The sequence below is a fragment of the Vulpes vulpes genome, chromosome 15, assembly GCF_048418805.1.
Source record: "Vulpes vulpes isolate BD-2025 chromosome 15, VulVul3, whole genome shotgun sequence".
In the NCBI taxonomy this organism is placed as follows: Eukaryota; Metazoa; Chordata; class Mammalia; order Carnivora; family Canidae; genus Vulpes; species Vulpes vulpes.
The window spans coordinates 117,899,117-117,923,494 of NC_132794.1; the positions used below are offsets into that span (position 1 = coordinate 117,899,117).

At 59.1% G+C, this 24,378-nt stretch overlaps 2 protein-coding genes across 4 annotated transcripts in view; one reads left to right on the plus strand and one right to left on the minus strand.

Annotated features, from left to right (window-relative positions):
- Positions 1-24,378, plus strand: part of INPP5A (inositol polyphosphate-5-phosphatase A) — a 162,416-nt gene that overhangs the window by 96,533 nt on the left and 41,505 nt on the right. For all 3 annotated transcript variants that reach the window (XM_072740507.1, XM_072740505.1, XM_072740506.1), the window contains exons 5-8: positions 5,344-5,407; positions 14,163-14,266; positions 19,780-19,832; positions 20,659-20,778. In XM_072740507.1, coding sequence (XP_072596608.1) covers positions 5,344-5,407; positions 14,163-14,266; positions 19,780-19,832; positions 20,659-20,778 — 341 coding nt within the window. The remainder of the gene's footprint in view (positions 1-5,343; positions 5,408-14,162; positions 14,267-19,779; positions 19,833-20,658; positions 20,779-24,378) is intronic.
- Positions 17,822-24,215, minus strand: LOC140595757 (uncharacterized). The gene is made up of 3 exons (XM_072740509.1): positions 22,313-24,215; positions 21,868-21,987; positions 17,822-19,009 (listed from the first exon to the last, which is right to left on the minus strand). Exons 1-3 carry the CDS (start codon positions 22,662-22,664, stop codon positions 18,816-18,818), a joined length of 666 nt encoding a protein of 221 aa, XP_072596610.1. The 5' UTR covers positions 22,665-24,215; the 3' UTR covers positions 17,822-18,815.

Consider the following 24,378-nt stretch of genomic DNA (forward strand, 5'->3'; position numbering starts at 1 on the left):
TTTAATTTCAGCTCCTTTTGATTCCAAGGTCTTTGTTACCTTGGCCATATGAAGTTGTAGGGACTTCCTACAACTTCCTACAACTTCAGTTGTAGGGACTTCCTCTTTCCCAGCCCATCTGGGTTTGGGGTACGACTTGTTTGCTTTCCTCGCCCGTGGTACGCCATCGTAGGAGAGTGCAGACTGTATTCACCCACCTTGGCACTGCTGAGCGTTAGTGAGCTCGTGTGTCGGGAGGTGCTGCTGCCGCACTCGTGTGCACACCTCCCGAGGGCTCCCGCTTCTGAGAGTGAGCTCCACGTGCCCCATGAGTGTGGACTAGAGTAAAAATGTGGGACACGCCCGTCTCCCCATCGTGTGTGTCCTCAGCGCTCGGGTCGCCGCGAATCTGGACAAGGGGACGGTGTGGAAGGGGCTGACCCGCAGCCGAGTGCCCGTCCCCATGCGGTCTCAGGGCTGCACCCGGAGCTCCTCCTGCTCAGCGCACACCACACGCTCACGGGTGAGGCCACGGCCGTCACACGGGGTCCCCGAGCTGCCCGCCCACGCCGGGACAGAGCGGGCCATGTGCCAGGGCCGTCACCACCCTCCCCCCCCCCCGAGGAGGCTTTTCCAGCTGTGATTCATTCTCATCCGTTGGTTCTCACTTAGAACAGCTACGGTTCTCTGATTTGCTGTAAACTTGACGATTATCAACAATATCTCAGGAAGTTCTTGTTCCTGTTCTTAAATCCATTTACTTATTTTTTAAAAACATAGCAAGTTGAAGACACTTTACCCGTAGAGGCAGCTCGTGTGCCGTCCTGGAGGAGGACACGCTCACCGAAGGCCGCGTGGCATTTGTGCCAGGACCCCGCCCGGGTACCGACCCCGCAGCTGGCTTCCCCGCCTCCCGCCCCAGCCCAGCCCCAGCCCCTGGGAGAGGCCGCCGTGGCTCTGTGTCCTGGGGACTCAGAGGGGCCGTGGGGAGGGGCCGCCGACACTGATGAGGACGTGGGGCGCCCGTCGCCCCTCGGGGTCAGTCTCGACACGCTCTCCGTGGTGTCTGCAGAAGAAGAATGTGCTCCCGAGAGCCTCTGCCTGCTGTCGCTGACGTGAGCGTTAGGAACGTTCTGTGTTGCGAGGAAGAGCGAGCCGGATGCGGGAGGCCTGCAGGTCAATGCTGTGTACTTTGGCTGCTAACCTAACTGCAGGCATGATTAATCACTGGGCCTCTGATTTGTTTGCAAATAAAAAGTGATGGAGGCCTTTCTGACAGTGGCTTTGTGCTGCTTCCTGGTTGGCTTCTGTCCAGGCCCAGGTCACCCCCGGCCTGTGCGCAGCGCCGCTGGAGGAGGGGCGTGATGCGTGGGGTGGTCTGCGCCCCCGCGGCGGCTGCCTGGTGTCAGACTTCAACTCCAGAGAGCAAGCCCGTGGCCGTGGGGCCAGGCATCACGTTAGCGGATTCCGGTTGGGCCGAGAACTGGCTTCATGGCGTTTGCCCCCGAGTCCGCTGCTGGGCGGGGGCAGGTGGGCGGCAGGCCGCGCAGGTGCCCAGGTGGACGGAGGCCCAGGGCGTCGGGGACCCGCGGCCTGCTGTGTTCCGTCGAACGCGGGAGCCGGGGTCTCCCAGCCCCACGCTGCAGGGGGCTCGGCTCTGGGCTGGAGGAGCCCGGAACTCTGCCCCCTGCCCCCAGGCCAGGCCCACGGTGGGTGGAGCCACCTCGTGTGAGCTGTTCCGGCAGGAGTACGGCATCGACTGGATTGCGTCTCACTAATGGAGAATTAATTGCCACCCTTGACAGTCGGGTTTATAAATATGTAAAAAGTATTTTAATTGTTTTTAGCCCAACAGGCAAGCAGTCAATATTCTCAGACGCGGCGAGCACAGTGCTGACAGGTGCCGTGGTCGGAGGGCCCGGCGAGTGCAGGGCTCCCGTCCGCAGGCCCGGGCGCGCTTTTGTGCAGACGTCGCCGGGTCCGGTGACGGGTGCGTGCCCTGAGCCATATTGATAGAGCGGGTTAAACATTGAAAAAGTTAGCTTGAACTTTGACTTTAAATATTCATTAGAGCTAATTATGGATTTTCTGACTCCATGAATTACACTTGCGACACCTGCACTGGCGGTGTTTTCCGTTTATTGTCAACTTCATTACGTGGTATTAGCTTGATCGCGCTGGGTGCAGGTTCAACAAGGCAGTGGTTACAGGTTTCCACGACGTTTATTTCCTGACACTTCGTCTGAGCGCCCTCTTTTCCGGAATCAGACGGAAGCACGCCCTGCCCGAGGCGGACGTCTGCGGGGCCGCAGCTGCCAAGCTCACTCAGGGACGTCGTCCTGCACGTTCTCTGGGGGCCGCGGGCTCCCGTCCCTCCTACTTGGAGGGAACTCAACCGTGTCTTGTTACGAAACAAAGACGGCAACTGCTGGCCGTCCTCACACGTGCGCCGTCCTCTGAGTGGATTCGAGGCAGGTGCCTGACGCCGGGGGGTGGCGGGGTGCAGGGAGCCCTCCGTTCCACTCGTTGGCACCGAGTCCCCGGCTGCTCCCTCGCTGAATATGCTCACGGACACGGGAAGGTCTCCCCGAGGAATCAGGACGAGGCCTCAGTGCTGTGCTTTGGCAAGTCAGCAGGCGTCTGGTCTGCGAGTTTGCAGCTTCTCCCGTGTACACACACACACACACACACACACTCTGCCACCGCGAGCGAAGCGCTGGGCCACGGAGAGGGGCCCGAAACCTGGAGGGGTCTGAAGTTCCCTGGGGACGCCTGCACCTCGGGAAGTGTCAGGACTTTGTCTTTGGATCCCATCAGGGAGGCTTGTGAGACGGCACTGTGCTTGGACTCGAGGAGGTGTCCTCTCTCTGCCCGTGGATTCCCGGGTGAAGGACACTGCCGGCTGCCCGGGCCCGGGCCCGTGGGAGAGCCACGCATGGGGCAGAGCCCGGACCCGCGGTGCGGTGCCTGGCCTGGGCCTCGGCTCCTCGCGGAGAGTGGGTGCTCTGCAGCCTCTGCCAGTGGGCCCGGGCCGTGGCTCTGAACACACGTGCCCTTTGTGGAATCAGCAACGTGCGTCCAGAACCAGGAGCATCTGTGCCCTTTGACCATTTGACCGACTGGCAGTATTTGGGGCCCAGCTCGACAGAGGCCGCAGTTGCAGCATCTTCCACAGGGAAGGGCCATGGTGACAGGCAGCATTGGTGGGATGGCTGAGAATGTGGTGCCCCGAGGCCGTGGAGCCTGCCGGAAACTGTAATTCCCAGATTGCGGAGATCTGTGGGGATGGCGGGAGGGATGCTGGGGTCGGGGTGCATGGGGCTTGCATGTGTGCCCCAGGTCACTAGCACCCCCTGCACCCACCGTCCTCACTGGCTGGTGTCCTGGGCACTGGGGCAGGGTCCCACCAACAGGTCTCTGGAAGGCGTGCAGACAACCACACCTGGCACAAGGAAGCCAGCAGAGCACCCCTGAGTTCGGGGGCTGTGGAGAGCCCTGCAGCAGGCCATCACCCAGATTAGAGGGGACGTGGGCAGCCTGCACTGTGCACCTCCATCCCCCCCGCGCACCCCCCCCAGGCAGCCCTTCCGTGAGGAAGCCGGGCCAAACCAGCTGCGGGGGAGCGGCAGGGATGGAGGATGGGCAGGGGGGCTGGGAACTTTAGTCTGGGCTTTGATATGGGTCATCTGAGGTGTCCTGCCCGTTTGCTGCAGAGATACTGGTGTGTGGTTACGAAGGGGAACGTTCTAACCGGGAGAGCCCGCTGCAGTGCGTCAAGCCTGAAGGGTTGTGGGGCTGGCAGCTGCTTTCAAATGATTCTGCTGCCTGTGTGTGCACGTGTATGTGCATGTGCATGTGTGCATGTGTATGTGTGTGCATATGTATGTGCGTGTGCTTGTGTGTGCGTGTGTGCGTGTGTGCGTGTATGCATGTGCCCGCACGCGGGAGGGTGGAGTGTGTGCAGCAGGTCCTGGCAGCTGGGAACTGGGGGAGAGGCGCCGGTGTCAAGGGCCTGCTTGTCCGGCTCGCACACTGGCCCTTCTCTGTCTGCCCGTCCGCCCCCAGCTTTTCCACCTCCTCAGCCTTCCGCATGAAGCTGCAAAATGAAAAGTAGGGGTTAGGGCCCCACCAGTGGCTCCTAGTGTCCCTTCCAGGGAGGCCCTGCCTGGGGTGGCCCGAGGGCTTCTGGTCACAGCCGGCGTTCCTGCGTGGCCAGCCCCACACGCCGTGCACTGACCTGCCCCTTTGCCTGGTGTCCATACCCCCGGCCCTCACTGGTTCAGCCTCGGGCAGAAGCCTTGCTGGCTCTGCCTGCGGGTCCTCTGTCCCCTGCAGGATCTTGTCCCAGGGGGTGGGAGCTCCAGGACGACGGGGGTTGTTGCATGAGTCAGGGTTATAAAAGGTAAAATTCACCCCTTCTAAGGTATAGGTCAGTGGGTTTTGAGAAACCTATAGGGTGTAACCACCACTGCGATCTAGTCGTAGGGTATTTTTGTCACCTAAAGGTCTCCCCAGGCCCCTTGTTGGGGTTGCCAGATTTAGCAGAAGAATAAAATATATATACATATGTACAGACACGCACAGTCTGTATCTGTGTGTACACATATATGTATGTGCACGTATATGCACACGCGTGCACACGTATACACGCACGGGCATTCCTACATACACACGGGTGTACGTGCACTACACACATTGCATGTGTACGTGTACACAGGTATATATACGTGCACACATGCACACACGTACACACATTACACCGACTCACACAGATGTATACACGTGCATACATACACACACACAAGCCTATGAAACACACCGAGTTTGAATGTCACATCAACAGAAATAACTTTATGTCCGGCGTCCCACGCACCCCTCCCCAGGGGTCACCCCACTGCCAGCCTGACCTCTGCAGGTTTGCCTTCACCTGAGTGTGAGAGCAGGACTGGACCCCGGGGTCCACGGAGGGGACGGGGCCAGTGGCTCTGGGGGGAGTGCTGTTGCCGCCCCTCGTGGAGGAGGAGGAGGAGGAGAAGGAGGAAGGCAGGGAGCAGGGTGGGCAGAGAGGGGCCGCTGTGGAGTGCAGCAGGTGGCGAGGATGGAGGAGGATGGAGGCCGGAGGCAAGCCCCTCCCCGCAGGACGCGGCCCTCACAGGCGAGGCGGGACTGTGCTAGTGGGTGTGCGCTGTCGGGGAAGAGCCCGAGCTGTGGCGCTGGTGGGCTCACACCCATCCCAGGGACCGCGATTAAGGCCTGATGCCTGAACTCCTTTCTGGTTCAGCCAAGCTTTTTGTTTGTCACGTGAACCTGCTTTCAAACCGTCCCCAGTGCTGGTCTCACTCGGTTTCTCTCTTTGCTCTGCAGGCGCTAGGAAGCTTTTATTTTCTTCACGAATCCTTAAAAAACATCTACCAGTTTGACTTTAAAGGTAAGACTCTTCTGGGACTCCCCAGCTGGCCTCACCCCGCCCTGGATCCCCCACCTCTGCCGGACCCTGCCCTGGACCCCACCCCACCCCAGATCCCATCCCGCTCTGGACCCCAGCTCTGGACCCCAGCTCTGGACCCCACCCCACCCCGGACCCTGCCCCGCCCTCCCTCCCCCCCCAGCTCCCCAGGCAGGGCCGGCAGGTGGCACTGGCTCCCACGCAGTGGAGTCCAGAGGACGAGGAATGGTCTCGTGTCTGTGTCTGTATCAAATGGGCAAGAATGGAGACCAGCCCGCGAGGGTGGTGTCTTTAAAAAGAGCTGATGGTAGCGGTGGAGGGCAAAACCGGCCGCATTTCTAGGCCAGCACCTGTGCTCGTGGAGGAGGTTCATCCTAAGAAGCTCCTGTCTCTGTGTCTCCACACACTGAGCCAGCGGCCCAGCGGCCCCGCGTCCACCTGCTCGGCGGTGGGTGTCTGTGTGCACACCTCTTGCGACACCCTCTTCATACCACACGTGACTCTGACTCCGTGTCGGCTCCTGAGCCAGATCACATTAATTTGAGATGTCACTGAAGTTGTAATAACTGTGGAGAGCAACTAATTATGTCAGTTTGTTCAGATTCATTATCTTTGCTCACTTAGGAGACAGATCACCTCTTATGAAATTGAGAAGCAGTCTTCCCTAAATTGCTTGAGTAGTGATTTCATCAGCACTAAGAACAGGATTCCAGCCAGCAGGATGATTTCTCATCGGCCCTGTTGCCTCAGGATTCTTTACAGAGTTTTAAACACAAGCACTGACTTCCCACCCGGGGACTTGTTGGGAATAAGTAGCCTTGCAAACCTCACAAGAGACAGGCCAGAGGCCACTGCCCTGATGTTACTAGATGCTGGACACCCATGGGTGGTGCTCCGGAGCAGCAGGGCTGTGGGCGAGAGTGAGCAGAGGGGAGGTGTGCGGGCACAGCGCGCTCCAGGTGGAGCTGGAAGCGGAGCGGGGCTGCACTTCTCATGAGCCTGTACGTACGTCAGGCTTAGGTGTGTAGCGGGTCTACTGAACTTCCTCCCTTTCTTGGGTAACCATTTCCATACACGTTTTATCACTAAATCAGATGAGCCGTGACACACCCAGCTGGCCGTGGTGTGCTTGAAACTAACTACAGTAGCCGATACGCCCCACTCCAGCACCTCCCGGGGATGAGTGGAGACGGTGGTGGTGACCGTGCCTGGGCACGTCTGCGGCAGGAGTACATGCTCCCTCTGGAGGCGCACGGTGGCCGAGCATGACATCACTGCTGCCCCGGGCGCAGGTGCATGGCACAACGGGGCTCAGGGGAGCGGGGACACCTGCCCCTAGGCTGTGGGCCCTGCTCTTTAAGGCTCACTCGTATGACTTAAGTTACAGCAGAAACAGTCTCAAATTTGTGAAAATTTTGAATAAAGTTTTTAAGAAGCAATAGCCTAAATTTAGTACTTAGTTAGAAATTTGAGGACTCCCAGAAGGTGTGACGAAAAGGGGTGGGAGGGACACTAGTTTCTGGTCCGACACCTGACAAGCGTGGATGGTGCTGAGCAAACCAGGGTGGAGCGAGCCCGTTAGGTCCCTCGAGAAGCGAAGCCACAGAGCTAGAGCTGCCCCAGGCTGGAGGGCCCGGCGGGCAGAGCCCGGGAGCCGCAGCCTGTGCAAGGGGCACTGGTGAGAGCAGCTGGGGTGCAGAACGCTGGGGGCTCTGGGGCGCTTGAGAGAGAAGAGGACCTCCGAGGCCGGCCCCCCCACTCTGGTGAGCTCTGCCTGCAGGAGCCCCACCAGGTCGTCGTGGTGAAGGTCAGAGAAGAGCCCCCGGCCCTTCTGGTGGGGGGAGAGGGAAGGAGCCGCTCGTTCTCCTTGAAGGCCTGCCCCCGGGGACAGCCATGTCACCAGAGCGGCCCAGGGCCTGGGGGAGGCCGGTGGACAGCTTTAGCCTCCTGGCCTTGCTGCGGTACTTGAGGGGGCTGAGGTGCCGAGAGCGCGTGAGAAGTCTGCGCCCGGGTCCTGCGGCCCGAGCGATGGTGGGACAGCGCCCTCCACCCAGCCGCAGCGCCCATCCTCGCACCAGGGGTCATGGTGGACAGTCTGCAAAGCTCAGCCCCTGCTCAGGAAGGATTCTCAGGAGGAGCACAGCGACGGCAGAGGAGACAAGAACCGGACAGGGGAGGATATCTCAGTCTCTGAGCCCCTGCAGGAACCACAGGCCAGCTCCTCACCAGAGAAACACAAAGCTTCACGTAAAAGTCCTATCTGCCTCAGTTCGTTTTTCCAATTATTCATGTTTTGCTTTCAACCAAAAGTTACGGGCCAGACTGAAGGACAGAAGATACAGTGTGAAGAGAACAGGTACGTTTGCAGCCAGACTAGGACGTGGGCTCCATCTGGAGCTGTCAGGGAATTTCAGGTAACTGTGATTAATATGCGGAAGGCGCTAATGGAAAAACTGGACAGCGTGCAAGAGCAGATGGGTAACAAGAGTCAGGTTGGAAACTCTATGAATCAAAAGGTAAAGCTCAAAAGAGAGAGAACACTGTGACAGAAATGCACCAGGCCCTTGACGAGCTCACCAGCCTAGACACCACTGAGGACAGAGCCAGTGTCACTGAAAACTTTGTAAACTGAAAAGTAAAGAGAGAAAAAAAAACAAGACACAAAAGCAGAACAAGATGTCCAAGCCCTGTGGGACACATGCAGAAGGTGAGGCATGTGCACTAAGAGGCAGCACTCGTAAGAGAGACGGGAACAAGAAATATTTGAAGTAATAGCCCAGATTTTTCCGGAATTAATCATGGACACCAAGCCACAGATCCAGAAAGCTCATAGATGACCAAGCAGACAGATGCCCATAAGCTGCACGTAAGCACGTCCTACTCAAGCTGCAGAAAGCCAGAGATGAAGAGAAGACCTTGAAAGAAGCAGGGGTGGGGTGGGGGTGACCTAGAAAGGAATGAGGATACAAAGTACATCGCACTTCTCATCGGAAACCGCGGAAGCAAAGACAGTGGTGTGAAATATTTATATTGGTAGAAGAAAAAAACCCTAGAATTCTGTATCCAGCAAAGTTATCCTTCAAAAGTTAAAGAGAAATAAAGACTTTCTCAGACAAAGATTGGGGGAATTTGTTTCCAGTAGACCTACCTGTCAAAAAATATTAAAATGTATTTGACAAAAGGAAAATGCTATAGATTGCACACTTAGATCTACGTTAAGAAAGAATAAATGTTAAGAAAAGGAATAAACAAAAGTAAAATATTTCATTTCTTGTTATTCTTAATCTGACAGATAACTTTTGCTCCAAGTGTCAACAGCAGCAACATATCATGTGGCTGTAGCTTATAGGTAATAGTGATGTTAGGAGGGATGGGGGGGAGGAGCTGGTGGCTCTGTGGCAGGGAACCTGTCCTCCCTGTAGAGGATTATGTGCTACATGGAAGTGGACTTGGGTCAGTGGTGAATGCATATTGCAGCTCTGGCAACCACTAAATACTTTTATTTTTATTTTTTTAAAGATTTTATTTATTCATGAGAGACACAGATTGAGAGAGAGAGGCAGAGACCCAGGCAGAGGGAGAAGCAGGCTCCGTGCGGGGAGCCCGACGTGGGACTCGATCCTAGGACTCTGGGTCACAACCTGAGCCAAAGGCAGATGCTCAACCGCTGAGCCACCCAGGTGCCCCAATCACTAAAAATTTTTAAAAAGAAATACAGTTGACATGTTAATAGAGAAGAAATCATGGAATTATACAAAATGCTCAATTAAACCAGAAAAGTCTACAGAAAAAAAGAAGACAAAAAAAGGAAACAGAGGCAATAGGTGGACAAGGTACCAATATGGAGTCTTACTTGAACTTTATCCAGGTTCACTTTAGATGTCAGTGGTGCAAATACACCAATTATAAGACAGAAATCGTCAGAATGGTTAACAAAATAAGACCCAACTATGTGCTGTCTACTAAAAACCCACTTAAAAACACATTAACATGTGAAATTGAAAGTAAAGGGATGGAGAGAGGTAGGCCACGCCTGTTAACACCAGTCAAAAGAATGCCAGAGTAGCAAATGATTTCAGACACAGCAGACGGCAGAGCAAGGAGAGTCATCGAGGATAAAGAAGGCTGTTTATTACAAACGATAAAGGGGTCAGTTCTCTTTAGAAGACCTAACAGTTCCTAACGTGTGTGTGCCCAACAGCAGAGCATCCAACACAGAAGGGAAAAGCTGATAGAGCTCCCAGGAGAAATGGATGAATCCAGTGTCACAGGTGGAGACTTCATTGCCCCTCTATCAGAGATGGACAGATCCAGCAGGCAGAGAATTGGGAAGGACGTAGTTCAACTCAACAGCACCATCAATCAACCGGATCTAATTGACATTTATAGAATATTCTCTCCAAAAAGAGCAGAACACACATTCTTCTCAAGTTCATGTGGAACATTTACCATGGCAGACCACATTCTGGGCCATAAAACACTCCTCAACAAATTTAAAAGAACAGAAATCATACAAAGTATACTTTTGGACCACAGTGGAATTTAACTAAAAATCAATAACAGAAAGATAGCTAGAAAATCCCAAAATACTTATGTCAAAATTTCAGATATAACAGGGTGCCTGGGTGGCTCAGTGGGTTAAGCATCTGCCTTTGGCTCAGGTCATGATCCCGGGGTCCTGGGATCAAGCCCCACATCGGGCTCCCTGCGCCACGGGAAGCCTGCTTCTCCCTCTTCTTCTGTCTGACGCTCCCCCAGCTTATGTGCCCCTGCACGCATGTGTGTGCGCACACGCACTCTCTCTCTCAGAACTCTGTCAAATAAATAAAATCTCTAAAAAAATTATTTAAAACAATTTCAGAAATAACAGAAGTAAAACCACTGAATCACTCAAGTAAATAATTAGTAAAAGTTTGCTGTGCAAACAAGACAGTTTGCAAAACCCAAGCATTCAAACCAAAACATGGAGTGGGGCTCTGGGGTATATTCTAAAACAGCAGACACACAAAAGAAATACTCAGAAATAGATCTAGTGAAATATGTACAAGATTAATACAAGGAAAACTATAAAACTGCTGAAAACAATCAGAGAGGATGTAAGTGGAGCAGTATCCCATGTTCATGGACAGGAAAACTCAGTATTGTCCATATGTTGGTTCTTCCCTTCCTGATCCATTGATTCGGTGCAATGTTAACCAAAATTCTAGCGAGTTACTTTGTAGACCTCAGAAAATTGATTCTACAGTTTACGTGGAGAGACAAAAGACCCAGAACAGCCAACCCAGTGTTGACAGAAGAACAGAGTTGTAGGACTGACGCTACCCGACTTCAGGACTCACTGTAAAAGCTCTAGTAGTTAAGGCAGTGTGGTGTTGGTGAAAAAAATAGACAAAAAGATCAACAGAACAGAGTAGGGCCCAGAAATAAGACCCACATAAATAGTCGATGGATGTTTGACGGTGGAGCAAACATGATCTCTTCAGCAGGTGGTGCAGGAGCAACTGGACGTCCACTTGCAAAATACTGAATCTAGAGCCGACCTCACACCTTCACAGAAGTTAACTGAAAGTGGATCAGAGACCAAAGTATGAAGTATGAAAGTATAAAATGCCTGGAAGGTGACACAGAAACTAGGTTACTTTGGGTCTGGCAATGACTTTTTATTTATTTATTATTTTTTTTTAATTTTTATTTATGATAGTCACAGAGAGAGAGAGAGAGAGGCAGAGACACAGGCAGAGGGAGAAGCAGGCTCCATGCACCGGGGAGCCCGATGTGGGATTCGATCCCAGGTCTCCAGGATCACGCCCTGGGCCAAAGGCAGGCGCCAAACCGCTGCACCACCCAGGGATCCCAGCAATGACTTTTTAAATACAATGCTACATTTCGTGAGGAAAACTGATGCACTGGACTTCATTAAATTTACAAATCTCTGCACAAATGGAAAGAGAGGCCACAGACTGGAAGAAAATATTTGCAAAAAAAACCCAGCTGATAATCCAAAATATGCAAGGAACTCTTAAAACTCAACAATAAGAAAACCCAATTAATGAGCCAAAAGTTCCGACAGACATCTCACTCAAGATGATGTATAATAGGTGGCAGATAAAACTACGAAGGTGGGCTCCACGTCACGGGTAAGGAGACCTCCACGTACCTGTTGGGACGGCCAACACCCAGATTGCTGATGGTACAGACGCCAGGAGGACGGGGGAGCAGCGGGAGCTCCCACCCAGGACTGCTGCGGTGCAACGTGGTGCGACCCCTTTGCCAGCTTGGCAGCTTGTTACAAAGTAAACTGAGGCTTACTAGGCCGCCCAGCAAACATGCTGCTTGGTGTGTCACCCAGGGGGGTTGAAAACTTACAGCCACACAAAAACCTACAGAAATATTTACAGCCTCTTTTTCATAATTACCAACAACTGGGAGGAACCAGAATGTGTCCTTTCTAGGTGAGTGGGTCAGCAACCTGTGGTCCCTCCAGCAGTGGAACATGACCAGTAAAGTGAAGTGAGCCGTCGAGCCACAGAAAACACAGGCACCGCAGGTGTATTTCTGAGTGAAAGCAGTGGGTGCTGGTGACAGGGTGGCGGCTAGGTGCAGGCAGGACACGGTGCTGGAGGGGCTGCGGGAGGCGGGTGCGCGGGCAAAGCCCCGACACGTCTGGACAGTGGGACACAGCGCAGGCGGCGAGCCCGGCCTCCGCAGGAACCGCACGCCGTGGGCGCCAGTGCGGCGGGTCGAGAGCCCGACAGACTTGGGGAGTCTGGGCGCTTACCTGCTTCCCGCCCGAGTGTTTTTATCCTGAAACTGCTCCAAAAAGTAGTCTGTTCCTTAAGGAAGCACGAAGGCCGCCTGCTCTCCACTCCCGGTCCCGCCCTCTTTCTTAAGCAACGAGGGTTTGCCTCTGAAGCAAAACTGCCTTCTGAAGCCTCTTGTGCCCTTCCTCAGTGCCATGGGGCACTGCCGACCGCTGCCCCTGCTCATGCACCTGCTCACGCCCGGCCCGCGGAGGACCGTGGGCGCCTGTCCTAGGGGGACTGGTCCTGGGAGCATGTACCTCGGGGCGTCCACCCCTGCAGCTCAGGGACTGGTGCTCCGGCAGCCCGGTGTCCTGCCTCAGGAGGAAGAGCCCAGGAGGGTCGAGGCCGCAGAGGGACATCTGAGCTGGGCCTTTGCTGGGGACTCAGTGGCAGAAAGGGAGTCGGGTGAGCAAGACCGGGGAGCTGCCACTACAGGCCGAGGCCACGGAGAAGCGTCGCATTGCCGGTGGGACACGCAGGGAGCAGTTCGCGGTGCTCAGGCCCGCCCTCCCCAGGCGTGGATGGGTGCCCCGCGGAGGAGAGCCTGTGTCGGGCCAGGTGGCCGCCGCCCTCTCAGATGGGCGCTTGCACTTGCACCTCCCCAGTGTGGTGATGGCGCACGGGGCTGCTGTTTGATAAATGTCCTGCCACGGACGTGGATGGGTGGCTCCAGGAACCGCCTCCGGTGATTAACACACTTCACCATTTCCAGTGGTGGTGGGTGTCAGGCATGGGGTCACGGCCACGTGGTGGCCACTTGTTCCTTTACTCAAACTGTGCCCACCTGCCCCCTGGCTCAGCCTCCTGGCTAACGGGGCTTGTCCTGTCTCCCCCAGGGGGTCTCTGGAGGCCATGGTGACTGGTGAGGGGACACCAGGGGACCAGCCTCAGAACCACATGCACCTGTGCTCTCAGTGATCATCCTCGTGTCTGGGAACAAGACCAGAGGGACAGTGGGTACAGTGAGCGTGCGGCTCTGCCTTTGGGGGATGTCTCCACGTCACTGTTCTGTCCTGAATTCCCTGAGTCACCAAATCCTGTCTCCTGCTGCTGGGGCAGGTTATCACAGGCCTTACCAGCCGTGGTTTGCTTTAACCTGGGGTTCACTGTCCCTGACACCCACAGTGGCCAGAGCTTCGTCCCAAGACATTGCGCATGAACTTCCCACTCTGCGCTCCCATCCGTGGGTCCTTGGTGCTGCTGTGGGGCAAGAATCACGGACCCCACAGAAACTGACAGCACAGCTCAGCGTCACCCCTGGCAGGAGCTTCACCTGGTGCCAGGTGTTCCCGGCCCAGGAGCAGGCCCCGCAGGCGTCTGGCCCGCTGCTGCCCGAGCTCCCTGCACAGTATCTTGTGGGGAAGCCAGCTGCCCCCGCCACCGGGCCACGCGTGAGACCGCACCCTGGGCCTGGGGTGACCCATTGGGGGAAGGAAGTGGGCCTGGGCCTGGGTGTGAAAGGACGAGGCCAAGCCCTGTCCACAGGGGCGTCAGCCCAGACGCGGGGTCCGGGGAGCTGTGCCCAGTGAAGTCCAGAGCGCCCCACGCCGTATTCCCTGTGCCTCAGCCTCACAGAAAAACTGCTCTTCCCCGGACATGAGTGATGTCGGCTGCATGTGAGGAGGAAATCGATGTTATTAAGTAAATTCGTATTAAGGTATGAGTGAATGGTTATTCTGCAGCCGTCTTAAATATATTCACAGTTTTAACAGAGGAGGCCAATTAGCCCTTGTAAATCTGCAGGCTGGAAGCTCTCCGGGATAATGAAGTGGAGTGTCAGGCTCCGGGTCGTGGAGTGGGAATTTACGAGCCACTGGCGGCCCCCGGAGCCGCGCGGCCTCCCCCCCAGGGGCCTCCCGAGCTCCCCACGGGCTGCTCCGGTTGGGTGGGGCGTAGCCATGAGGTCATTCGTGTCCCCCTTTGCTCTTTTCCAGCCAAGAAGTATAAAAAAGTCACCGGCAAGGAGATCTACTCGGACACGCTGGAGAGCACGCCCATGCTGGAGAAGGAGAAGTTCCCGCAGGACTACTTCCCCGAGGTGGGTCCCCGGCCGCCCGCAGCCGCTGACGGTTCCTTTCCAGAGCGCCTCAGGAGTGGTGGGATGGAGGAGCTCACGGCCTCGTATTTCGGGGCGGGGGGTCGCGTCCCAGCTGCCCACGTGTCCAGCAGGCGGTCTTGGAGGTCCTGAGGCCCCCGTGGGTCCATCTGGGGGGTCCGAGGTGGGGCTGAGAACCTGTCGTGTCTGTCGTTACATGACCCACCAAGTTCTCTAACCATCATTTCCAGGCAAAGGGGCCTTCCCCACACGAGGTAGGAAAATACCAGTTCACTGGGGCCTGGAGAGGCGGCGGCCTCCCAGCAAACATTAGAGGGCGCGGGTGGACCTGGCCAGTGAGGCTGCGGCGTGCGTGCGGCTGGGGCGCGGGGGCAGGGCTCCCCTCTGCCGGGGTGCTGGCTGGGCCCCTCGCCGTCTCGCAGGCAAAGCCTCGGGGGGCAGCCCGCGAGAGGCACAGCCGCACACGGGAGCCGAGGGCGCCCTCCCCGGGTCCTGGGGTGCTGACGCCACAGAGCTCAGACGCTCAGGGACAGCGCGGCTCCTAACCTCCCGCCGCGCAGACGCAGTGACCAGGACGTGCGGATCTGTTTCCACTGGGGTTTCGTGCATTTTTGTGTCGTTCTGCTGTTGGTGCGCAGTCGTTACGCTGCACGGATCATCTTAAACTCCGTGACCGCTAATCCCGTGTGATTCACGCGTCGACCCAGAGCGAGCAGCTCACCGTGCCCTCTGTGGTCTGTGAAATCACGGCGAAGCATGCCCGAAGCGTGGGGACGGGGTGTCGACACGCCTGCACGGCCCAGCTCCCCGCCAGCGGAGGTCGGCCCTGCGCAAGAAGGATCGCCCACCAGGTCCCCTCTGTGGAGCACCGCCCACCTCCGCGGAGACGCCCACCCGCATTGGAGCTGATTTCCAGCAAGGCCACAACTGTATTAACTAGTTTACGACGCCAGCCCGGGGTGAAGGAATTGTGGCCGCCGCGGTGAAGGATGGGTGCGCTTATCACGCCGGGCGCAGCTTCCTCATCCCTTGTCCCTGAGCCAAGGACGCGGTGTCGGGGCCGGCCTCTGTCCCGGCTGCCCCAGCCCCCGCTGGCCCCTGCTCCTCCTGAGCTTGTGGCGTGGCCGGAAGGCTCTGGAAGCAGCTGACTGAACCCTGGCAGTCTTCCCTGAACTTCGGCCCTGGCTGCTGTCCCCTGGGAGGCGCTGGGGGCCACAGAGAGTGACCGTGGGCCCTAGTGGAGGCGGTGGGCTGCAGAGCCGGTGGCAGGGCCGCTGCGGGTTTCTGGCCGTGGGCAGCCGGGAGAGCGAGCTCTAACTGGTGCTCGGGGAGGTTTGGGAGCAGGTCTCCCTGCGTCTTCTCCACGGAGGGTGTCCCATGGCACCCAGTGGCTGAGAGGCCCCTGGGCCCCACTCAGCTGCCTCTCCCGCTGTTCTGTCAGCCTGAGCGACTGCAGCAGAGATCTGGGGTCACCTGGCTCCTGCGCCCTGGCCCAGAGCACATCCCAGTCGGGGGGGCACCACCTGGAGCCTGGCAGCCGGTGGCATGGGCCCCCGCAAGGAGTGGACACGGTGGGGGGTGCACCTGGGAGAGGCAGGACTCTGGGGGTCCCTGGGGGTGACCACATGAGGGCAGGTGGGGGATGTCTGAGGCCGCCCCCGGCCGTGCTGTCTACTGACGGCGTCTGCCTGTGCCCAGGCTGTGCACTGGCACCTGCTGAGGAGTGAGGGGCCCCCACGTGGGAGAGCCACACACCTCCGTGTGCGTGGGGGAGCCAGGGGCGCCTGGTGCAGCGGGGCCTTGGTGTCTGCTGCACGGCGCACACTCGCTCCAAGGGCAGGACAGGCCCTGATCACCCATGCACGGCGGACACTTGGCCGCACTGCTCACCTCCCAGGTCGCTCTTCCTCCTGTCCCTGCGCCCCCCCCCCCCCCCGCACACCTGTGTCCTCGTCCTTGGAGCCCAGGTCCTTGGAGGTGCCCGGAGTCAGGCTCGGTCAGCCGTGAGCTGTGATGCGCCCAGAGAAGAGGCCTCTGACGGCCCCGCGTCCCCCTGGTGCCAGAGGAGGACAGAGCAGGGCAGGGCCCCAAGCAGGATGCCCCGCGGGGGAGCGGGAGCCCGCTGAGCCCCCGGCACAGACGCTCTGTCCGTCCTGCAGGGCAGCGGGCCTCCTGGGGGCTCCTGGCTCCCCGGCCCTCAGGCTGTCTCCTGGGCCAGCACGTAGAGACTGGCCCCCTAGACCGCAGCCCACGGGTGCCACACCGCCTGGCCCGGGTCCCAACTCTTCCCTCCACGCCCAGGCCGTGTGGGTGAGAGGCGTGGGGCTGGCACGTGGGTGGGTCCCCACAAAGTCCGGGGCTTGGGCTGTGGTGTCCTGCCTCCTGCACATGTGTCCGGGCAGCCACCCCCGGGGGCCTCCGTCTGAGGCCAGTGCGCCGTCCCCTCTGAGGTGCTGGTGGCTCTGCGGGGGTGACGGCCGGCTGCTGCCTCCCTCCTGTGGGAGAAGTGGGGGGTCCGAGCCCCAGCACCCGCGCAGTCCCGGCTGCAGGGTGACCACCGTCCATCCGCAGGCAAGGGGAGGTTTTCTAGCAGGAGAGGCGGGGTGTCGCGGGGCAGACGCCAGTCTCTGCTGGAGAGCAGCGGGGTCGCCCTCCCTGTTGGCTGGACGTGATGTTGCTGCGGTAGAGATGGCGCCTGGTCCCCGCGGCCTGGGCACGTGCGCGTGTGGCGAGGGGCCGTGGCGAAACTAAGACAAGGAGACACCTAGTTAGACACCGGTGACGTGTTTCTCGGGTGCCTCAGTGGGGCCCGTGGCGGGGGCTGCAGGGGCGCGTGCCCGCCCGGCGCCAGCCCTGCTCTCGTGCCTCCGAGCCAATCCTTGAGCTGGATTTGCACGCGTTTTGGGGGAGGGAATTATTCTAAGCCCGATTTCTCTTCTTTTATTGCCATCACTTACGGATAATCTAAATGTAATTACCATGATGGAGCCATAATGCAATTCCAAATAATTACAGCCCACTGCATCTAAAACTAACAAAACTTTCCCTGCTGATTTATGGGCGCGTTTGGCTCGGCATGAATTTCAAATGCTGCCTCTGGGAGCAGCACTCCAGATAATGGGAGACCATTTTTAAAAAGCAGATTTGTGTAGTCGATCGGGGCCGAGGCGTTTTTTCCTCTTGCCCGTGGTGAGAAATTGGTTGTTACCATAGATCACGGGGACCGCTCCGAGCTCTTATGAAAGATGGATTAATTCCACTAATGCTCCAAAGCGGGCCTCTCACGGGCAAGGCTGCGCGCCGGTAACCTGCCCGCAGCCTCCCTTTCTCCGCGCTGATTTATGCCGCCCTTTAGTGGATGAACCGTCCTGCGTTTGCCATCCATCTGCTGGCTAAAGGAATCCTATTAACAGGGGGTCTGAGCAGGGACTTAATATTGCAAGGTGAGCGATGTGGCTGTGCCCCCGCCCGCGTGACGTGCTTTCGTTCCGTGGCGACAGCCTCTCTGCAGGCGGGGCGGGACCCTGCCACGGCCCCCGCGCCCACTCACCAGCAGGTCTCAGCAGGAAGATGGGATGAAACGGGCCGGCGGACGTTGGAGGGACCCCACAGCCTGGGACCGAGGCACCAGGTTCCTGGGTGCAGGACAGCTGTGGGCCTGCGTGCGTGTGCGTGTAGCACGCGCGTGTGTTTCCACTACAGGCCTGTGAGGGAGGCCCCTCTGGGCGGGCACTCGCACCTTCGGGTGATTGGGTGCGTCCCTGGCCGCAGCCTGGCCTGGCGTGGCCCAGGTGAGCGACCCCGCTCGCGCCTGTCAGGGCCTCAGGGAGAGTCCGGTCCTGGCCCTTCCTTCCGGGAGCCGGTGCTCTCGGCAGCTGACGGTCGGGCCGCGATGCAGCAGCGCTTGCCGTGACCGCCCGCCCGGCCCTCGGGGGCAGGGGGTCTCAGGAAGGACCTGCTGCAGCCTGGCTGCCTGAGGACAGGTCAGGGTGTCACAGGCTGGGGCCCCGCTTTTTCATCCTGTGCAGTCACTCAGAAATGCAGCCTAGACACGTTTGTAATTGTGATGACGAAGTTACTTCAAAAATAGTATATTTTGTGCAAGCATTTAGTTAAAATAGTTATTCCACTAAACTTTTTTTTTTTTTTTTTTTTTGAGATTTACTTGCAGCGTAGTTAAAAATCTGAAACCTGGTTAAGGATCTGAAGTTATAGGGATCACAAATCGACGTTGTATAAAAAAGTAATACGTTGCGTCCTGTTTGACGTGTGTGTTCTGTTAGTAACGTTAATGCTGCATCGTTGTGGACAATTTAAACACCTAGAGAAAGGTACACACGTGCAGTGTTGAAGGGACACGTACACGGGTACGTATACGGAGAGACCTTCGTTACCACAAAACTGAAAATTGGGATCTAATTTTGGATCTAACCAAAATCTAATTTTGGTTAATTAGATTAAATTCACAAATGCCTTCCATTTTTAACGGAAGTGAAACCAGTGGCGGTCGTGTTAAATTCAGCTTGGGGTCTCAGCAGCAGGGCTCGGCACCCGGTGGGGACGCGGACTCTCCTGCTGTGCATCTGTCCCGGGCTTGCTGCTCCTCTGGGCGCGGGGTGGGCTCCCGTCTCCCCCCACACCCACCTGGGTCCCACGGGCACAGTCGGGGAGCAGAGGCCCAGGCTCCGGAGCGTGCGTGCCGGCACCTGCAGAGCGTCACTGGGTCTGCGTGAGAAGAGGGAAAACACGGCTCAGGGCCGGGAGTGGGTGTTCGGCTCAGCCTGGCGAGGGTGGCGGTGGCAGCAGCAGCAGGGAGGGTGCTGCACACTGGACACTTGGCACTGGGGGCTCCAGGGCTGCGGGGCCGCACGGGAGGGGCCTCCAGGGTTGGCACCTGGAGGTCGTGGGGACCTTGAGGACACCCCCAGCAGGGCGTCACCACAGGAACCACCGGCTCCTCAGGGACACGGTTGCCGTGTCGTGGCCCAGCTGGCCGCGGCTCCCGTGTGGGGGAGTGTCATGAGCGTGCTCGACGGGGCAGTCACCGCACTGCCCGGGGGCCCGTGAGCGCCTGGCGGCAAGCAGCCCCCAGTGGGTGTGGGTGTGGGGTCCCCCTCTCGGCCCCGGAACCAGCAAGCGGGAGCCTTCTCCCGGCGTCCAGACACAGGCGGCTCTCGGGCTCGCGCGACGGGGCCTTCGTGGAGGCCGCGGGCGGCCGTCCTCTGCTCCTCTGCTCGGCGGCGCCTCACCCCTGGCGGCCTGGAGTCGGCGCTGCCTCCCCTCCTGCGTGGCTGAGCGTGGGGCCCGGCCGGCCTTCCGTGGGACGCTCTGCCCTTCCCCGGCGCTCGCTCCGCGTCTTCCTGCAGGAGCCTGCAGCGCCAAGAGGAGCAGTTTGCCTGGCTGGGGAGGCGCCTTGGGTGTCCCCGGGTGTGAGGGGGGCTCCGTCCCCTTCCTCTGTTACGCTCGCTCACTTGTGCGACCCGCTTGTTTTTCAGTGCAAATGGTCAAGAAAAGGCTTCGTCCGGACAAGATGGTGCGTGGCGGACTGGTACGTGTACCTGGTGCTGTTTATCCCTGTTCGTAAACCTCGGAATGTTTTCCCTGGCTGTGGAGCCGCCCGGCGGCGTGGGCGCATGTGCCATCAGAAGCCGCCCTGACGTCAGCGTCCCGGCCGCCCCCACGCTTCGGCCCGCGCTGTTCGCGGAAGCTCCATGTGATGCAGGGTCCCTGAGGCCGGTGGGCAGCCCCCCAGGCCGACCCTCGGGCCTGGTCTCCGCCGGCGCGGCCCCACCCCTGCTGCCACAGCTTTCCTAACGAGCTGCCAGGGACCACGGGTCTTAGGGTCCTAGTGCCAGTGGGTCCCGGGAGTGGCCAGCTGAGCGCACGCCCAGGCGGGGTGGGGGCACTGGGTGCCTGCTGGGTGTCCCGTCCCGGGTGGGCCCTCAGCCACCCCTGCAGTCGGCACCATGCCTTCCCCGGGGCCCTCGGGGCAGCTCCCCTCCTCCCCTCCTCTCCCTCCACTGCCTCCTCCTCCTCTTTCCTCTCTCCTCTTTTCCTTCCTCCTCCCTCCTCCTGGGGCTTGAGGAAAGTTCCTGCAATCACGTCACATCTTTTCCTTGACAGGAAACAGCCCCTTCTCGGTTGGCGGGACGTTATTTAGAGACTGGCCCTGAGGTCGCATGCGTCCCCCTCTGATCCGGCAGGGGACGTGCTCTGGGTCGACCCAGGTGGCTGAGGAGGACCGGGAGTGGGTGCAGGAGGTGCTCCCCTCTGCGACCCCCGGGCCCCAGCCCCACATCTCCGCAGGGACCTGGGCCATGCCAGGCGCCCCTGCAGCCCCAGCCCTTTGTCACCGTTTCCTTCTCTCTCCGCAGTGCCTTTGACTTGGTCAACATCCATCTTTTTCATGATGCTTCCAATTTGGTTGCTTGGGAGACGAGCCCTTCGGTGTATTCGGGCATCCGACACAAGGCCCTGGGCTACGTGCTGGACAGGTAGGTGCCGGACGTGCCCCCGCCCCTCCTCCAAGGACGCTGGCTCTTTCTCTGTTAACTCACTTCCCCTCTTGTTTTTTTTCTACTTGCCAAAATACAAAACTTGCCAAAATACAGTGCAATACAAAAATGTTGCCCCAAATCCTGGCCCCCGTCTCACAGCTTGAGCAGACCCTGCCAGACGGACCCGGAGGTGGGTGGGTGGTCTTAGTTTCTCTCTCACGTCGTGGGGAAGGTAAGAGGACGTCCGCAGATGTCAGCTGAAGCGTTACGTGTCGGCCGAGGGCTCAGAGACGCCGTGGCCCACGCTCTGCTGGCCATAGACGGGCCTCCCGTGGCCCCGGTACGTGCGCCGCTCCGGGTGCTGCTGGGCTCCGGCTCCCCTGGCTCTGCCCCCTGCGGCCCTGGCCCTGCCCGCCCCCGGCCCCCACTCTCCCTCCTGCTGGTTTTCAGGGCCTCGTACCCTGGACCCGGGAGGCCTGCCAGCTGCCTGTGACCCTGCTGTGTGACCTTCTGCAGGGTCGGGGCTGGCAGGCGTCTGGGCAGGAAAGGCCGCCCCTCGCACCCCGACTGACAGGGTACGTGTGGTCCTGGCCCAGCGTCCCCCTGGGTTTGCAGGTGGACCTCTCGCTTAGGCTCAGCCTGGCAGCCTGTGTCTGTGGGGCTGTGCTGCCCGGACCTCAGACCCACGCCCTCCCCTACCAGCTTCCTCCGCCTGCATGATGCCAGTGACCCACTTTACCTTGCGAGAGCTGTCACTGCTGGCAGGGTCTCCCCACATCTGCCCAGGCAATCTCAAATTTCCTGGGGTCTCTGCCACCCCCCACCTCTGCATCTGTGCAAGGGCACGGAGTTACGCATCCGCATAAACGTGCCAAGGACTAGACTCTGACCTCTGACCCCTCCTCCTGCACCCAGCACCCCCCGCCCCCGGCCCCCAGCTCAGCCCTGGCCCTGGCCTGCATGGGGCCTCACCCGACACATGCATGGTCCTTCCAGATCGCTCACGGGGTCCAGCGGGGACATGCTCTGGACAGGGAGCTGGAAGGTGTGGGACAGTGGCCGTCCATTCACCTCCAGGGACCTTACCTGTCTGGGCACCCTGGTCCCGTTGCCACCTGCCAGCCTGCGCAGAGGAGCCACGACTGTGGGACGCAGGGTCTGGTTGCTGCTGCTGCTGCTGCTGGTCCTGCTCGCTGAGGGCCTGGCCTTCAACCCAGAACAGGTTCTGTGTTGGCTGCTCTTTGGGGGGGCCTCCCAGACCCAGGCTGGGCGGCTCTCGGAGCTGGGCCCCATGCACAGAGCGCCCGAGCCAGCCTGAGGTCCGGGCATGCGGGGTGGGGCCTGGTGCCGCATCCCAGCCGCATCCCCATGTGCCGGCCCATGACCACCCGCGGCGGGGCTCCCCGCCCCCGGCTCTCTCCCGGGCCCGCTCTGGAGGGCCCCCAACGTGCCGGCCTCAGCAGTGCCGTGTCTGTGCCGTGAGAATGCCGGCACCACCCAGGCAGGTTGAAACACTCGGGCGGGCACTGACCTGCTGGCGCCTGGCCGTCTAGTCGCAGAAGCGAAAACGACAGGGACGTGCAGGTGCGTCCGGTCAGGGGAGCAGGCTCTGGCGGGGGCTCGGCACGAAGGGGCCGGGGGCCGCTCCCTGCTGCGGGCCGCTTGCCTGCGGTGCTGTGGGTGCAGCAGTGAGCCCCGGCCCGGGAGCCGGGCTGGTCCAGGCACAGCCATGTGTGGCCCTCCTGGCCTGACGGGCTCTGTGTTGGCTGCACCCACGCGCCGGGACCTCCCGCGGCGTCTGGGGGCCGAAACATATCCCCGAACAATCTGGTCCTGGGGCCTGTAGTCAGGTTGTCACCGGGCTCTGCCCTTAAATGTGTCATTGCCCCAGACCGCGTTCCTCTACGGCCTCCGGGAAAGCAGCCTTTGGGTTTCGGGGCACTTTTCTGCGACTTTGCATTCCCATGAATCGCTTCTGTGGGGAGCTCAGCCAGCCGCAGATCCGGACCTCCGGCGTGCAGGGCCGGGCCGCCCGGCACAAAGGGCAGCTCTGTAGCCGCGGTGAATAACGGGCCCTCCTTTCATCGGGGCGGCTAACCTTTTGGCAGCCACCAGCAGACTGCATTCTGCTCTGCCGATTGGGAAGACAATGCCACGCTGGCCCTTTGAATGGACGCTGCCACCAACAGTGCCCCATTCACGGCGTTGGGAACCTCTGGGAGCATTGTCCGCCGCGCTCTGTGGGGACGCGGGGAGACGGCAAGGAGGCTCCTGAGAGGGGCGCCTGCCTTGTCCCGGCGTCATGTCCCCGTGGCGTCGGCCGGGCAGAGGTGGCACAGCAGCCTGGCGCCCCGGCCCCCAGCGCCGGGGGTGGGAAGCCCGGGTGGAAACTGAGGCACCTGGTGCTGCCTGCGCAACTTCTCTGTAAATCTCAGTTTATTCCAAAATAAAAACTTTAACAAAACTGAAGAGACAAACTCTTCGGAGGTGTGTAACCCCCGAGCGGTGCCAGCCGTGGGCACCAGGGAGCACTAGTGCGGGATGTGGCCCTTGGGCCGACGCTGGCCGCAGCCTGGGACCCCTGGGAAGGAATCCCGTCGAGACTTCCGAGGGTGACCCTGTGTTAACAAAGCGTAGCCTGTGGGGTCCTCTGGGCTTTATTACAAATAATCATCTCCGTGTTTTTTGTGCAGTTCACAAATGTTTTGCTTTTAACCTCAAGAGACGTTAGAGACGGCGACCCCTGGTTAACAGGGAGTGCGGGTCTGGGAGGCCTGTGTGCACCCTGGGGCCCGTCCTCCCCGGAGCACCTCACCTCCGTGCCGCCCTGGGGACGGGTCGGTGCGCCTCCCGCACACACGGGCGAGCACTTGGGGAGCGTCCTGGGGTGGAAGCGGAGCAGACCTCGGAGCACCGTCCTCCCTGAGCCGCCAGCGCCAGAACTTCCTGACGTCTCCCCAAGCTTTCGGCCGTGAAATGAGATTTTTTTCCACAAGTGACAGGGCTCTTCTGTCTCCTCTTTGAAACGTGGCCTGGCCTAGTTCAACAGAACATTCTACATTACAACTGTGAAATCTTGGCATGAAGCGCCCCGTTGTCCCCCCATTATTTTCTCAGAAATACAGTCCATTGTCCCGGCGCTCAAGTTAATTTGATCAACATTGGGACATTTAACTTTTATGTCCAGGCAAAAGAGCTGTTTCATGCTCATTTTGGGCATTCAAAGGAAATGATTGCCAGAAAAATAATGTTGCTCGGAACAATTGGGAGCAATTAGTTTCCCAGGGAGAGGCGACGTGATGCGCCCCGCCACCCCGCTCCCTTTGTGGCCTCCCGGGCGGCCATCACTCAGCTGTCAGCTGCTCAAAGACCCCTCAACCTAAACGTTTCTCTTCAGGCCGTTCCCAGAACTCGCTTGGCTGTTCAGCGGGCAGAAGAAAAGCCGCTGCGTCTCTAGGCAAAGGCGAGCACGGCTAAAGACCTGGGTCATTCGGGACACCCCCTCCGCGTGGCCAGGCGCAGAGCTGCCTCCCGCGACCTGGTTCCCTGCTCCGAGTGCCCAGGGAGGCCTGGAGCCTGGAGGCCGCGGTGGCCGCT

Coding starts and splice junctions, on each gene's coding strand:
- LOC140595757 (XM_072740509.1), bottom strand. CDS start 22,664: ATGACACATTTAAGGGCAGAGCCCGGTGACAACCTGACTACAGGCCCC. Junction 21,988..22,312: donor AGACGGCCAGGCGCCAGCAG/GTCAGTGCCCGC, acceptor TCTGGGTTGAAG/GCCAGGCCCTCAGCGAGCAG. Junction 19,010..21,867: donor GGACCAGGGTGCCCAGACAG/GTAAGGTCCCTG, acceptor CTTCTCACGCAG/ACCCAGTGACGCTCTGCAGG.